The 15,542-nt window shown below is 37.4% G+C and overlaps 1 protein-coding gene across 8 annotated transcripts in view; it reads right to left on the reverse strand.

Annotated features, from left to right (window-relative positions):
• Positions 1 to 15,542, reverse strand: part of SETDB2 (SET domain bifurcated histone lysine methyltransferase 2) — a 91,877-nt gene that overhangs the window by 45,472 nt on the left and 30,863 nt on the right. For all 8 annotated transcript variants that reach the window (XM_047723386.1, XM_047723379.1, XM_047723380.1 and 5 more), the window contains 3 exons: positions 12,175 to 12,738; positions 1,529 to 1,645; positions 628 to 797 (listed from right to left, as the gene is read on the reverse strand). In XM_047723386.1, coding sequence (XP_047579342.1) covers positions 628 to 797; positions 1,529 to 1,645; positions 12,175 to 12,738 — 851 coding nt within the window. The remainder of the gene's footprint in view (positions 1 to 627; positions 798 to 1,528; positions 1,646 to 12,174; positions 12,739 to 15,542) is intronic.

The following is a 15,542-nucleotide window of genomic DNA, read 5'->3' on the forward strand; positions in this document are numbered from 1 at the left end:
CCACGTATCCTCAACCTTTCTCATTTCATGGTACACACAGGGAGTGAGGCTTTTTGCCTGATACTCCAGGGAAAATGGCTGAGACTACTGCAACTGATGTTTCTGCAACCGAGGGGTTGTGACCAGAAAAAATCAGTAATGGCACAACCATAAAACACTGGTTGGGAAGCTTTGCTTAGAGGTGGGCAACTTGAGTTCCTGAAATGGAGGGAGCTGCTTAAAGTCACTGCCTGAATCATCCTGTGCAGGTATTTATTACAGACTTAACTTGTTAAATCTAACAGTTCAAATTATTGAACAAGATCATCTTTGGCTGATAATCTTTACCTTAGGAAGTCAATCATTTAGCTTCCTTATTCAAAAAGTCTTAACTTATCCTAAAGCATCTATAGCGATGGAGAAAACAAAATGCCTCACATAATAACCCAAGTTTTATCTCTGAGCCTTTTTTTTTTCTTCTGGAATACCCAGTGTCTCCTCATCTGCGAGTGCTCGATTTCCCAGTCACCTGCCCTCCTCTGATGCTCCTCCTCTATATTGTTGCTCCTTGCTATAAGATCTAGTAAAATGGAGATTCAGAAATGCAGATCTTACTATAATAATTTGAATAATTAACCTTTGCTTTACCTGAATAAATGCAAACAAATGTCCCTCTGTCAATGTCATCTAGGCAGCGTACTCCCCATCCCTTCTTCTCAGTTTTGAACACCTGTAGCCTCACTTGAGGTCCATGCTGGACAACTCGGTTTTGACACATTTGTCGATTACACTTGCATAATAGGCTGCATTCATAAATGCTGTCAATAAAATATGCAAGAAAAAAAATCAATCAGATATCCTAAATTAAAAGCAAAAGCAGTTTACACTGCTACCTCACTAATACTTAGGACAGGAGGCAGACTAAGTGTGAAGCCTCCCTAAGCTACGCTGCCTGGATTCTCATCATAGCTTTGGATGAGTTATCAATTTTCCATTTTCTAAAATGGGGATATATAACAGTACCTATGTTGTAGGGTTGTTTCATGATTAAATGAGTCAGTATTTACAAGGTGCTTATGGCAATGCCTGGCACATAATAAATGTTAGCTTTTTAAAAATGTCTAGTAATGTCTGGGAAAGAATATTTTGGAAGAAAGCTTTTCTATTTCTCTGTATTTTTTAATAACAACAATTTTGAAAGTTTGAAAATTCCCAATTCCTAGATGAGCTTTGCAAATTCTATTTCTCAATGGGGAAAGAGCTGCCCAAAGGAGTCTAACCCTAGAGGGTAAGAGCCAGACTCAAAGCAGATGTGTGTTTAAGTACATTCTGCATGCTGTGTGTGCTCTCTGACTTACATTTCTTTCTTTCTTTTTCTTTTCTTTTATTTCCAAGAACAATATATAAATTTGGTTTTTTATTCCTTAATATATATTTTTGGTATAAAAAATTAATATTTAATGATATCTATAAGACTACAGACCACAACAATAAAGTACCCACCTTCAAAAATACAAACACCCTGCAACAAATCCTCAAGGTATCTTACCCAGTAGGTATTTGTCTCTGTAGTCTTTTATATTTATATCCAGTGGTTATTTTATTACTTGACAAGGGGCAAGTCTTGGCATTCCTTGCTGTCAGTTGAAGACAAGCACATTTTGTTCTAAAGGGAAAGCAATGGATGAAGAAGTGAGAATAAAAAAGCACCAACTTAGTAAAGAGAGTCTTGATAAAAATGTAAATAATATAGTAAAGAATGTAATTGTATTTAGAATAGTCACTTAGCTCATGGACAGCTGGACTTCTTCCCTAAAGAAGAGATCTCTTTAAAGGACAAAAACTGGGGCACCTGGTTGGTATAGTCCTTAAGTGTCTCCCTATGGCTCAGGTCATGATCCCAGGGTCCTGGGATCAAGTCTGCTTCTCCCTCTGACCCTCTCCCCTCTCATGCCCTCTCTCTCTCTCAAATAAATAAATAAAATCTTAAGAAAAAAAAAAGATGGCAATGTAGGAAGACCCTGAATTCACCCCCTCCATGAACATACTATATCTACCTAATTATTATAGAGCAATGCCTCCTGAAGAACTGAGGGCTGACTGAAAAGCTTCTGCACACACACACACACACACACACACACACACACACACACAAGAGAGACCACAGAGAGAGAGAGAGAGAGAGAGAGACAGTAACAAAGGGAACCCCCACCACCTCTGACACTTTGAACTGCAATGATGAGGGACTGTTGAGCAGATCTGTCTGCCCTGGGGCACAGAAAAAAAACTGTGGCTTAAAATGACAACTAGAATATAAAGGAACTAGCCCTAGACCCCTGCCATTTGGCAGGGGAGCAGCTGCTGGAATCCTGTCTGGGTTATGAGGCTGGCAAGCACCACAGTTTACGTTTCCTCTCCACCTTGATAGCACAGATCAGAGTAGGATCTGGATGTCTTAGTCTGCCTGCGACCTCAGCAAGGGCACAGAAAAAAGCCTCAGTTTAAAAGAGCTACTAGAATACAAAGGACTCAATCCTAGAACTATGCAAAATGGGAGGAGAGCTGCTGAAACTCTCTCCAAGTCAGAGGGGCTGGTGAACACCACGGTTGATATTCCCCCTCTCCCTTGATACTGCAGACAGGGAAAGGGTCCAGGAACCCTAGTGGGTCTATTGCTGCAGTGAACTCTGGGCCCCTAACCCACACCAGCCCTAGCCATCCCATCGAAGCAGCCCCAGTGCAGCACACAAAGCACACTCTCACTACAGCTCCAGCCATCTCTCAAGGTGTGTCAAGATGACACAGGTGCAAAGTATCCTAGAACAGTCCAGGCTCATACCACCTTGGCTCCAGATGATGTCTGCACACCCCTTGTGCATAGTATCCTAGAACATCCTGACCCATGCCCTGCTTCAGCCATTGCCACCCTACCAGAGCTCTCCTGAATAAAGAACTATGGGGACCCCTGGCCTCATACCCACTTAACCTTCAGCTGTACTCAGAGGGTGCCCTCTCTATAAAGAGCCCTGAGACATTACAGCCCATACCCACTTCAGCTTCAGCTATCTGGCCAATGTGCTATATGCACTGAAAGCCCTAGGACGGCTCGTCCCACACCAACTTCAGTTTCAGGCATCCCACTAAGACAGCCTCAGCACAGGGTCCCCTGGGGCCTCCAGCCCACAATAGCCAGCCACAGCTCCTGTGAGCCAGCCAGTCACCAGGTACATAGTCTCCATAGACATAACCATGCAACTTCCAGTTTAGGAGAAGCATACATTCTGCCTAATTCATAGAAACAAAGACAGAAAGTCAAGCAAAATGAGGAGACAGGAACATGCTCCAAACAAAGAACTACACAAAACCTCAGAAAATAAACTAAATAAAATGGATATAAGCAATATTCCTGACAGAGTTCAAAGTAACAATCATGAAGATGTTCACCAGATTGCAGAGAGGACTGGATGAACTCAGTGAAAACTTCATCAAAGAGATAGAAAATATGAAAAAGAATCAGTCAGAGTTGAAGAATATAACTGAATTGAAAACTACACTAGAGGGAATCAATAGATTAGGGGATGCAAAAGAACATATTAGCAATCTAGAGGATAGGGTAATGGAAACTATCCAAGCTAATTAATGACAAGACAACAGAATTTTTAAAAAGGAGGATAGCTTAAGGGACCTCTAGGACAGTATCAAGTGAACAAACATCTGAATTATAAACGTCCTGCAAGCAGAAGAGAGAAAGAGGTAGAAAACTTATTTGAAGAAGTAGCAGCTGAATATTTCCCTAACCTAGAGAAGGAAACAGACATCCAGGTTGAGAACACAGAAAGTTCCAAACAAGATGAACCCGTAGAGATACACACCATGACATATAATAATTAAAATGTCAAAGATTAAAGATAGAATTTTAAAAGCAACAAGAGAGAAGCAATTAATAACATACAAAGGAAACCTAATAACACAATCAGCTGGTTTTTAGCAAAAACTTAAGAATAAAAAAAAAAAGTGCTTAAAGAATAAAATCCACAACCAAGAATACTCTATCTGGCAAGATTATCATTCAGAACTGAAGGAGAGAGAAAGATTTTCCCAGACAAGCAAGTTAAAGGGTTTATCACTATCAAACTGACCTTTCAAGAAATGTTAAAGTGACTTCTTGAAGTGGAAAAGAAAAGGCCATTAGAGGAAAATTATGAAAGGGGACTCACAAAATTAAAAGATATAAAATATGACAACATAGATATAAAATGAGGTAGAGGGAAATAAAAATGAAGCTCATTTACAGTGTGTTCAAACTTGACACCATAAGCTTAATATAGACTGTTATACACTTAGGATGTTATATGTCACAATTTTATTTATTTTAGAGGGAGTTAGACAATGTGCACATGAGCTAATGAGTGTGGGGGGAGGGGCAAAGGAACTGGGAGAAACAGATTCCCCATTGAGTAGGGAGTCTGACATGGGCTCGTTCCCAGGACCCCAAGAACATGACCTGAGCTGAAGGCAGTTGCTTAACTGACTAAGCCACCCAGGTACCCCTAAGGACGTTATATATAAACCTCGTGGTAACCACAAACCAAAAACCTGTAACAGAGACACAAAAGAGAAAGATAAAGACAGCCAAGCCTAACTCTAAAGAAAGTAATCAACCGTAAGGAAAGAGAATAAGAGAAGAAAAAAGGAATGGAAAAGAACTACAAAAACAACAAAATGGCAGTAAGTACATGCCTATTAATAATTATGTTAAATACAAATGGACTAAATGCTTCAATCAAAAGATAAGACAGGTGCCTAGGTGGCCCAGTCAGTTAAGGATCGATTCTTGATTTTGGCTCAGTTCATGGTCTCAGGATTGTGAGACTGAGCCCAACGTAAGGCTCTTTGCTGGGTATGGAGCCTGCTTAAGATACTCTCTCTCTCTCCCTCTGCCCCTCCCCTCCCTCTCTAAAAAAACAAAAAACAAAAAACCCCACAAAAAACAGAGCAAAATAAAAAACCAAGACCCATCTATATGCAGCCTACAGGAGATTTACTACAGACCTAAAGATACACACAGACTGAAAGTGAAGAGATGGAAAAAGATACTCCAAGCAAATGGAAGTGAAAAACAAACAAACCAACCTGCAGTAGCAATACTTGTATCAGACAGAATAGACTTCAAAACAAAGACTGTATTAAGAGACAAAGAAGTGCATTATATAATGACAAAGGGAAGAATCTAACAACAGGATATAGCACTGTTCAGTATCTAAGCACCCAACACTGGAGCACCTAAATATAAATTTTAACAGACACCAGGGGAGAAACTAACAGTAATACAATAATAATAGGGGATTTTAACATTTTCCTTACACTAATGGATAGGTGATCCAGGCAGAAAATCAGTAATGAAACAGTGTCTTTGAACAGTAGACTGGATGGACTTGAAATATACATACAGAACACTCCAGCCAAAAACAATAGAATACACATTCTTCTGAAGTGCACATGGAACATTCCACATGACAGGTCATATATCTCAATAAACTTAAGACTGAAATCATATCAAGCATCTTTTCTGACAAAATGGAATGAAATCAGAAATCAATTACAAGAAAAAAAGTGGAAAAACCATAAACATGTGGAGACTAAACAACATGCTACTAGACAACCAATGGGCCAATGAAAAAATCAAAGAGAAAATTAAAAAATATCTCTAAGCAAATGAAACCAAATGGTCTAAAGTCTTTGGCATGCAGCAAAAGCAGATTTAAGAGGGAAATATATAGTAACCTCAAAAATATAAGAAAAATCTCAAGCAATCTAAACTTACACCTAAAGGAAGTAGAAAAGAACAAGACCCAAAATTAGTAGAGGAAAGTAAATAAAAAAGATGAGAGCAGAAATAAATGTAATAGAGAACAAGGAAAAAAAAAATAGAAAAGATCAATGAAACCAAGAGCCTGGTCTTTGATAAGAAAAACAAAATTGATAAACCTTTAGTCAGATTCATCAAAAAAAGGGAGAGAGGATTCAAATAAAATCAGAAATGAAAGCAGTTAAGTAATAACTGACACCACAGAAATACAAAGGATTATAAGAGACAAGAGATAACTATGAAAAATTACAAGCCAACAAATTAGACAATGTAGAAGAAATCGATAAATTCACAAACATAATTTTCCAGAAGTATCAAGAAAAAATAGAAAAAATGATTACTAGTAACAAAACTGAATTGTCAATCAAAAACTCCATTTAAAGAAGAGTTAATATTAAACATTTAAAGAAGTGTTAATACCTATTCTCAAACTATTCCAAAAAATAGAAGAGGAAGGAAAACATCCAAATACATTCTATGAGGCCAGCATTATCTAGGTATCAAAACCAGAAAAGGATATTAGGAAAAAAGAAAACTACAGAGCAATGTAGCTAATGAACACATATGCAAAAATCCTCAACAAAAGATTACCAAACCAAATTCAACAATATACTAAAAAGATCATTCACGGGCGCCTGGGTGGTGGCTCAGTGGATTAAAGCCTCTGCCTTTGGCTCAGGTGGTGATCCCAGGGTCCTGGGATCGAGCCCCGCATCAGCCTCTCTGCTCAGCAGGGAGCCTGATTCCTCCTCTTGCTCTGCCTCTCTGCCTATTGTGATCTCTGTCAAATAAATAAATAAAATCTTAAAAAAAAAAAAAAGATCATTCACCATGGTCAAGTGGGATTTATTCCTGGATGCAAAGATGGCTCAATATATGCAATTAATCAGCATGATACTCCGTATTAACAAAAGGAAGGATAAAATCATTGGATCATCTCAATAGATTCACAAAAGGCATTTGACAAAATTCAACATCATTCGTGATTGAAAAAACAAAAAAAAACCCCACTCTCAACACAGTGGGATTAGAGGGGTCATGCTTCAGTATAATAAAGGCCATGCATGAATAACTGACAAACCCACAGCTAACATCATACTAAATGGTGTAAAACTGAGAGTTTTTCCTCTAAGATCAGGCACAAGACAAGGATGTCCATTCTCACCACTTTTAAGCAACATAATACTGGAAGTCCTACCCACAGCAATCAGACAGGAAAAAGAAAGAAGAGGCATCCAAATTGGTAAGAAGTAGAATTGTTGTTATTTGCAGGTGACATGATACTATATACAGAAAACCCTAAAGATTCCACCAAAAAACTACTAGAACTAATAAATGAATTTAGTAAGGTTAAAGGATACAAAATCCATGTAGAGAAATCTATTGCATTTTTCTACATGAAGCAATAGGAAGAGAAAATAAGAAAGCAATCTCATTTACAATTGTACCAAGATAGTAAAATACCTAAGAACAAACTAAACCAAGATGAAAGACCTGTACCCTGAAAACTACTGATTAAATTGAAGAAGACACAAATAAATGGAAAGATATTCCATGCTCATGGCTTGGAAGAACAAATATTGTTAAAATGTCTATATTACCCAAAGCAATCCACAGATTTAATACAATCCATATTAAAACACCAACAGCATTCTTCACAGAGCAAATAATCCTTAAATTTGTATGGAACCACACACATACACACAAAATAGCCAAACAAGCTTGAAAAAGATCACAATTCCAGATTTCAAGTTATACTACAAAGCTATAGGAATCAAAACAGAATAGTACTGGCACAAAAACAGACACACAGATCAATAGAATAGGATAAAAAGCCCAGTAACAAACCCATGATTATATGGTCAACCAACATTTTGAAAAAAGAGGCAAGAATATGCAATGGGAAAAAAGACGGTCTCTTCAACAAACGGTGCCAGGAAAACATGACAGCTACATGCAAAAGAATGAAATTGGACCACTTTCTCACACCATACATAAAAAATAAACTTAAAATGGATTAAGGACCTAAATGTGGGGCCTGAAACCAAAAAACTCCTAAAAGAGAATTTTAGCACAGGCAGCAATTTCTGACATTGGCTGAAGCGGTATTTTTCTAGATATGTCTCCTGAGGCAAGGGAAATAAAAGCAAAAAATAAACTTTTGGGACTACACCAAAATAAAAAGCTTCTGTACAGCAAAGGAAACCATCAACAAAACTAAAAGACAACCTACTAAATGAGAGAAGATATTTGCAAATGACATATCCAGTAAAGGGTTACTATCCAAAATATATTAAAAAATTATACAACACCTAAAAAGCAAATAATCCAATTTAGAAATGGGCAGAAGACATGAACAGACATTTTTCCAAAGACACCAGATGGCTAACAAACACATGAAATGATGCTCAGCATCACTCATCATCAGGGAAATGCAGATCAAGACCACAATGAGATATCACCTCACACCTATCAGAATATTTAGTACCCCAAAGAAATAACAAGTGTTGGTAAAGATATGGAGAAAAACACTATATATACACTGTATATATCATCTCTAAAAATAAAACATTACAGATAAAACTAAACTTTCAAGAGGTTTGGTGCTGCATCCTTTATACTTTTACATGTGTATGTACCTACAAACAAAATATTGTACTGTTTTTAAAAATTCACTATAGTTATTATCCTACAATTTGCCTTTTTCATTCAAAATGTTTTTGAGGCTCATATGTGCTATATACAAATCTATTTAATTCCTTTTAACTTTTTGATAGCATTTGGATAAGCAATTAAGTTGCTTAATGAAGTTGCTTGGTATACAATTAAGTTGTTTCTAGTTTTCAAATATTACAAACAATACTGCAATTAACAGCTTTTTCTTATGCATATGTGTAAGCATATCTAGAGTAGGATCTCTCAAATATTTCTGACTATGGACCAACAATAAGAAATACATTTTCTTCATGATCCTATATAGGCATACAAATATATTTCTCTATGTATATGTATAAACTGAAACAGTGGCATGAAATTTTACCTTTGTGTATGATGTATTTGGGTAGTTTCTTTTTAAAAAATATTTTATTGTTTTTACTTATTTATTTTTTAAAGATTTATTTATTTTAGAGAGAGAGAGAGAGAGAGAGAGAATATGAGTGGGAGAGGGAGTAGGAGAGGAATCTGAAGCAGACCCAGTGCCAAGCATGGGGCCCAAAGCAGGGCTCAATCCCACAACATAAAGATCAAGACCCGAGGCTGAAACCAAGAGTCAGACACACTTAACTGACTGAGCCACCCCGGCACCCCTAAAGATTTTTTTTAAAGATTTTGTTTAGTTATTTGACAGACTGAGAGAGAGAGAGAGAGCGCGCACACACAAGCAGGGGGAGCAGCAGAGGGAGAGGGAGAAGGCGGCTCTCCACTGAGCAGGGAGCCCAATGTTGGGCTCTATCCCAGGGCCCTGGGATCATGACCTAAGCCGAAGGCAGATGCTTAAACAACTGAATCACTCAGGTGCCCCAAGATTTTATTTTTAAGCAATTTCTACACCCAACGTGGGCTCAAATTTAACCCTGAAATCAAGAGTAGCACAATCTACTGACTAAACCAGCCAGGTCCCCCTTTGGTATTTTCTTTACTATTTAAATTTTAAAAATGCTAGTTACAATCGCTTTAATGATTTTACCTCCCATTAAATATGTAGCTGGAAAACAATGCTCTAGATATACTTAAAAGTACTATTGCTGGGAAATATGTATGCATGTCCTCAATGGCTATGTAATTATTTGAACATCACCCTGTCAAATGACTGGTCTGGCTTGGTATAGAATTCTAGTTTTACATTTATTTTCCTTTGGCATTTTAAGCTAATCTGCCTCTGTTTTTGTATTTCTGATGAGAACTGTGTTGTTAGTCAATTTTTTTCTGACAGTGTTTGAATATATTCTTTACCATAGATACTTCTTAAATTTTCAGCTATTAGCTCTTTAAATGTTGCTCTTTTCTTCTTCTCAGATATATTCTAGGGTTTCTCATTTTATCCTTCACAGTTTTTAATCTGTAAATTGTCTTCCTCAAGTCTTTATCTTTTTTCATTCGGAAAGATCTCTTTCATTTTGTCTTGCAACTCACTAGTGCTTTCTAATTATTCTCCAGCTATATGAGCTCTACCATTGAGTCCATCTATTTAGTTTTTTTTATTTCTGTGGCCACACGTTTTATTTCCCACATTTTCAAAAAAAATTTTTTTTTTTAATATATACACCTTTCCCTGGCCCCCTAATAGCCTTTACTTATTTCATGGATGTTAACATTGTAATCTCTCTGAACATTTTAAACATATCTATTTTAAAGTCTCTTTTTGGGGTGCCTGGGTGGTTCAGTCAGTTGAGCAACTGACTCTTGAATTCAGCGTGGGTCATGATCTCAGGGTTGTGAGATGCAGCCCCATGTTAGGCCTGCACTCAGTAGAGTCTGCTTGTCCTTCCCTCTCTGCTCTCCTATGTTCTTTCTTGCTCTCTCTCTCTCAAATAAATAAAATCTTTTTAAAAAAATAAAGTCTCTTTTAATCATATTTATTTCAGATTCTTCATGTGTGAATGCTCCCATTTGTTGGGACTCATGCTGCCTTCATGGTCCTACACACCTTTGTGTGCTACTGAAATCCTACATTTCTATGCGGTTTACTCCTGGGTGCTCCTTTATGTTGACTCCTTTCCTCATTGCTCTGGCTGTGACTATGGGTTTCACTGCTCTAAAACCAGTTGTTGTTAATCCCATTCTAGGCTATGTGAGATAATTAGCTTACTTTCCAGTCCTGTAGAGGTCCCTGCCTGTTTCCATCCCCTGGAGAACTCAGTGCCCACTCTCTGCCATGCATGGGACATGTTTAATTCCCACTCCTGTTAAGAGTTAAAATCCCTAGCCACAGTGCTTGTGTCATTTCCAGATCCCAGCAGGTTTCAGCCTTTGCTTTTGTGATTTCTGTTGTAGTTTCTGACATATAGATGAAAATATGTATAATGGTGGTACATGTTATATAAAGGTTAGTGTCTACAGTGTTAAAGCAAAAATCATACAGAGTCGGGGTGCCTGGGTGGTTTAAAGGTCTGACTCAATTTCGGCTCTGGTTATGATCTTAGGGTCATGAGATCGAGCCCCAAATTGGGGATCCCACATTAGGCTCCACACAGGGCGTGAGATTCTTTCTCTTCCTCTCTTCTTCTCTCCCTCTCAAACAAAATTTTTCTCTCAGATAAATTTTTATAAAAAATCATATATAGTCAAATTTCTTAAAAAAAAATCTTATAAACTGACCATTAAGTAAACATTGTGCAACAGTTTTTTTCTCCAGGACTGAGAGACTGGGCTTGGCCACACGTCAATTATATTTAGACAAAATATTAAAACAAAACAAAACAAAAAAACCCCTTATTTTAAAACAGAATAAAACCTGGCACTGTGAGAGACTTGCTCTATGACAGGCCTAAAGGAACTGAGCCAAATTGAGGTAACAGATTTATATATCTCCTCTCATACTTCAATTAACTGAGATGGTGAAACTATTGTCTATATTATTTAAATTATTTCTTTTTCTCTTTTTTTTTCTTTTGCCTAGTACAGGTAGCTAAATTTGCATTAAATTAAATGTATATAATAGAACTCCACTCCATATATGCCTACCTACATGTATCTCACATACCCTTAAAATAAATTTTTCAAATTCTTACTATATTAGAACATGTTTTTTTAGCGGAATGCCAATGTTATGAGAATATGAATTAAAAGCATCTCTGACTTTATAAAGAAGTAGCAAGGAAATATTTGTAAAAGTAAAATAAGACATATAACAAAATGGTAAAGAGAATGGGTTCAAACACTGACTCTTTAGTTTGTTTGCCCTATGACCTTAAAATTGGCTTCTCAACTTTCTCATTTATAACACAGAAGTAGTATTACCTACATCACAGGGTTTTGTGAGGATTACAGAAAAAACTATATGTAAAGCACTGTGTAACAAGTGTATGTGTAACACTGTAAGTATCTGGCACTGCTACATGGCATTACCTAGACTTGTTGCTATTATGATTATGGTACTAGATTAAAGGAAATACTCATCTTTGGAAGAAATAACTTTCAAATTACTATAATATTTGGAAAAGAGTTCTCTTTTCTATTGCTAATGATAGAGTATATTTTCCATTTTAGATTCCTAGTGAACGGAGTTTAGACTGACAAACGGACAAACTGATACACAGCAAGACTTCCTGACAAGTACCCCTATATTCAGAAGACTTTTTGAAATGTCATGTTTTTCTACTCACATGTCTATGCAGCCCTCAGAACAGTCACACGAATCAGTAAGCATGTTGGTAAAGCTGTTTAGGTAATATGCACGTGGCCACATAGTCCTTCTGTACTTAAACTGTGGAAGCTTTCTATTGTCAATCTCATTACAGAAAGAAATGGGTACCGATTCCACTCCATGGCTAATATCCATATCAGAAACAATTTCTTCTTGTTTTGGGTAATTCCGAGTCAACTGAACATAGGTATTGAAAGAAAAGTTATCTGTAAACAAAAAGTTACACTCTGTCTCAAGCAGGTAACGGAAAACTTCTTCGACGTTTCGTAGACTCCTTCCACAAGGGGTTTTATAACTCACATGGAGTGCTGAAGAATGAGAGTTTGTCTTTGCATGTCGTCTTTGGAAATGGCATTTGATCGGTAGCTGCAGAGGGTTTTCTCCCTTGAAGGTTAGTGGTACTTTCATTAGACAAGTTCGAGAGCAATCATGACTTCGGTAAGATAGATTCAAAGATGATTTCTTTTCTCTGATGTATGCAACTTTATTTGCCAAAGGAGGAATTTCCTTATTTTTTGTGGATCTGTTTAAAATTAATTACTCATTAGTATCTCAAATATATGTAATTCCCCATTTTTAAAAAACAATGCACACTAAGGTATAAATTAATTCCAATTTTTTTTGAGATATCACTAAAACAAGCCAGACTCTGATATAAACATTTTACTTATCATGTTCTATAACCATATAAAAGTTACACCTCAAGGGTTTTTTCCCCTCTGGACACCAAATACATGGTGTCTTTTTCCAGCTCCACCTCTTCAACTGAGTGTACAATAATTCAGTTCAGTTATGACACTATGTGCCTAGAGCTAGCCTCAGATACCAGAAGTTAAAGGCCTCAGTCCCAACAAGATTGTCCCCATTTCAGATGCCAAACATAAGTTCCAGGCCACCTAAACCTCTGACCAACTCAGGCGTTTCCACATGCCCTCCTCAGGTTTGATAATTTGCTAGAAAGATTCACTTTAATTACTATTACAGTAATATTACTATGTTTTAATTACTATTACCAGTTTATAATAAAAGATACAGCTCAGGGATAGCCACATGTAATACGTACATAGAGCAAGGGAAGTGGGAAGGGGCATGGAGCTGGCCTACACTCTCCATGTGTGCTACCCTTCCAACACCTCAAAGCCTTCAACTAGGAAGCTTGTAGAACCCTGTCCACTTAGAGGTTTTTATGGAGACTTCACTATGTAAGCACCACTGATTAAATCATTTGCCGTTGGAGATTATCTGAATCTCCAGCCCTTCTCCCCTCACTGGAAGCTGGTAGGTAGGAATGAAAGTTTCATTCTTCTTCTTCTTCTTCTTTTTTTTTTTTAAGATTTTATTTATTTACTTGAGAGAGAGAGAGAGAAAGCATGAGAGGGGAGAGGGTCAGAGGGAGAAGCAGACTCCCTGCTGAGCAGGGAGCCTGATGTGGGACTTGATCCCAAGACTCCAGGATCATGACCTGAGCCAAAGGCAGTCGCTTAAGCAACTGAGCAACCCAGGCGCCCAAGTTTCAAGCTTCTAGTGGAGGTTTAATTTTTCGTGACCAGCCTCCACCCTGAAGCTAACTGGGAGCCCATTACCAAGTCATTTCATTAGCATGCCAAAGATACTCATTCTTCAGGAAATTCCAAAAGTATTAGAAGCTAAATGAGCGACCAGGACAAAGACCGAATATTCTTCCTATTATACCACCACTTAATTTCAGAATATCCCCAGAAAGTTGTGATGATAGCTGCAACTCTGTGCTACAGCACCTACCATTTAGAGCATGCACTTTGAGGAATGTTACTTCTTTACGCATGCTTGGTTAGAAATTCTTGCTTGTAAAAACCAGGAAGGGCTAGCTAAAAAACAAAATAAAACTAAACTAATTCATCAAGAATCCTGCAATAATTATGCCAACTGGATTTCTTCTGTAATGTGTATTCCACCTGGCCTCATACTGACATATATGAAAATGATCAGCTGACACTAGAAAACGGAGAGGTTACTGATTTTAAGAAAAAAAACAAAAATCTGAGAGAAGATTCCATGTGTATAGAACTTGAGATTTAATCTTTCATAAAGTACTTAAGTTTTGTTTTACCTAATATTTTTTATCTTTAGGTATCTGTTATTTATTATAAAAGTTATATAGGTATTTTAGAGATATTTTTATGCTCACTATATTAAGCAGCACCATCAATAACTTTTTGCATTGATAGAAATGGTCTGTACCTGGGCTGTTCAATTTCATAGCCCCGCTAGCCACATGTGGCTATTGAGAACTTTAAATGTGGCTAATGTAACCAGAAAACTGGTTTTTAAATTTAATTTTGATCAATTCAAATTTAATTTTATTCAAATAATTCAAATTTAAATAGTCACATGTAGCTAGTGGCTACTATACTGAATGCACCAATATGAGGTTCTCCATCCCTTTTCCAGCTATAGCACTCCTCTGCATAAATCCCACAATTTATTTAACTAGTCTTCTAATGTTTCCAATCTTTTGCTATCACAAATCATGAAGTAATGAATAACCTTGTACATAACAATTTCAAACATGTAAAGATAACACTTCAGAATATGTTTCCAGAAGTGGGAGTACTAGGTCAAGGGTAAATGAATTAGTAATTTTGTTAAGATTGCCAAACTGGGAGTGCCTGGGTGGCTCAGCAGGTTAGGCCTCTGCCTTCTGCTCGGGTCATGGTCTCGGGGTCCTGGGATCGAGCCCCACGTCGGGCTCTCTGCTCGGTGGGGAGCCTGGTTCTCCCTCTCTCCCTGCCTACTTGTGATCTCTCTCTGTCAAATAAATAAATAAAATCTGTAAAAAAAAAAAAAAAAAAAAAAAAAAGAATGCCAAACTGTTCTCCATGGGGTCAGTCCTTCCAGCAATTTATGTGTGCTTGCTTTTGTCGAGCCTCATCAGTCAATGGCTCTTGATGCTCTGGAATGTCCTACAATGTAATACATGAAAGGATGTACTGTATTTATAAATCTTTTAATGATAAAAATATTTGTTTTCAATTTTCCTATAGGTCACTATTTTGATGAATGAACATCCTCATACATATCCTTGACCAAATTCCTGATTATTAACGTACAATACATCCTTTAAGATGAATTACTGGGTAACAAGAATACACATTTTAAAATAACCTCTTATTGGGGCGCCTGGGTGGCTCAGTGGGTTAAAGCCTCTGCCTTCGGCTCAGGTCATGATCGCAGGGTCCTGGGCTTGAGTCCTCATCGGGCTCTCTGCTTAGCAGGGAGCCTGCTTCCTCCTCTCTCTCTGCCTGCCTCTCTGCCTACTTGTGATCTCTGTCTGTCAAATAAATAAAA

This window comes from Lutra lutra, chromosome 3 (genome assembly GCF_902655055.1).
Source record: "Lutra lutra chromosome 3, mLutLut1.2, whole genome shotgun sequence".
Lineage (NCBI taxonomy): Eukaryota > Metazoa > Chordata > Mammalia > Carnivora > Mustelidae > Lutra > Lutra lutra.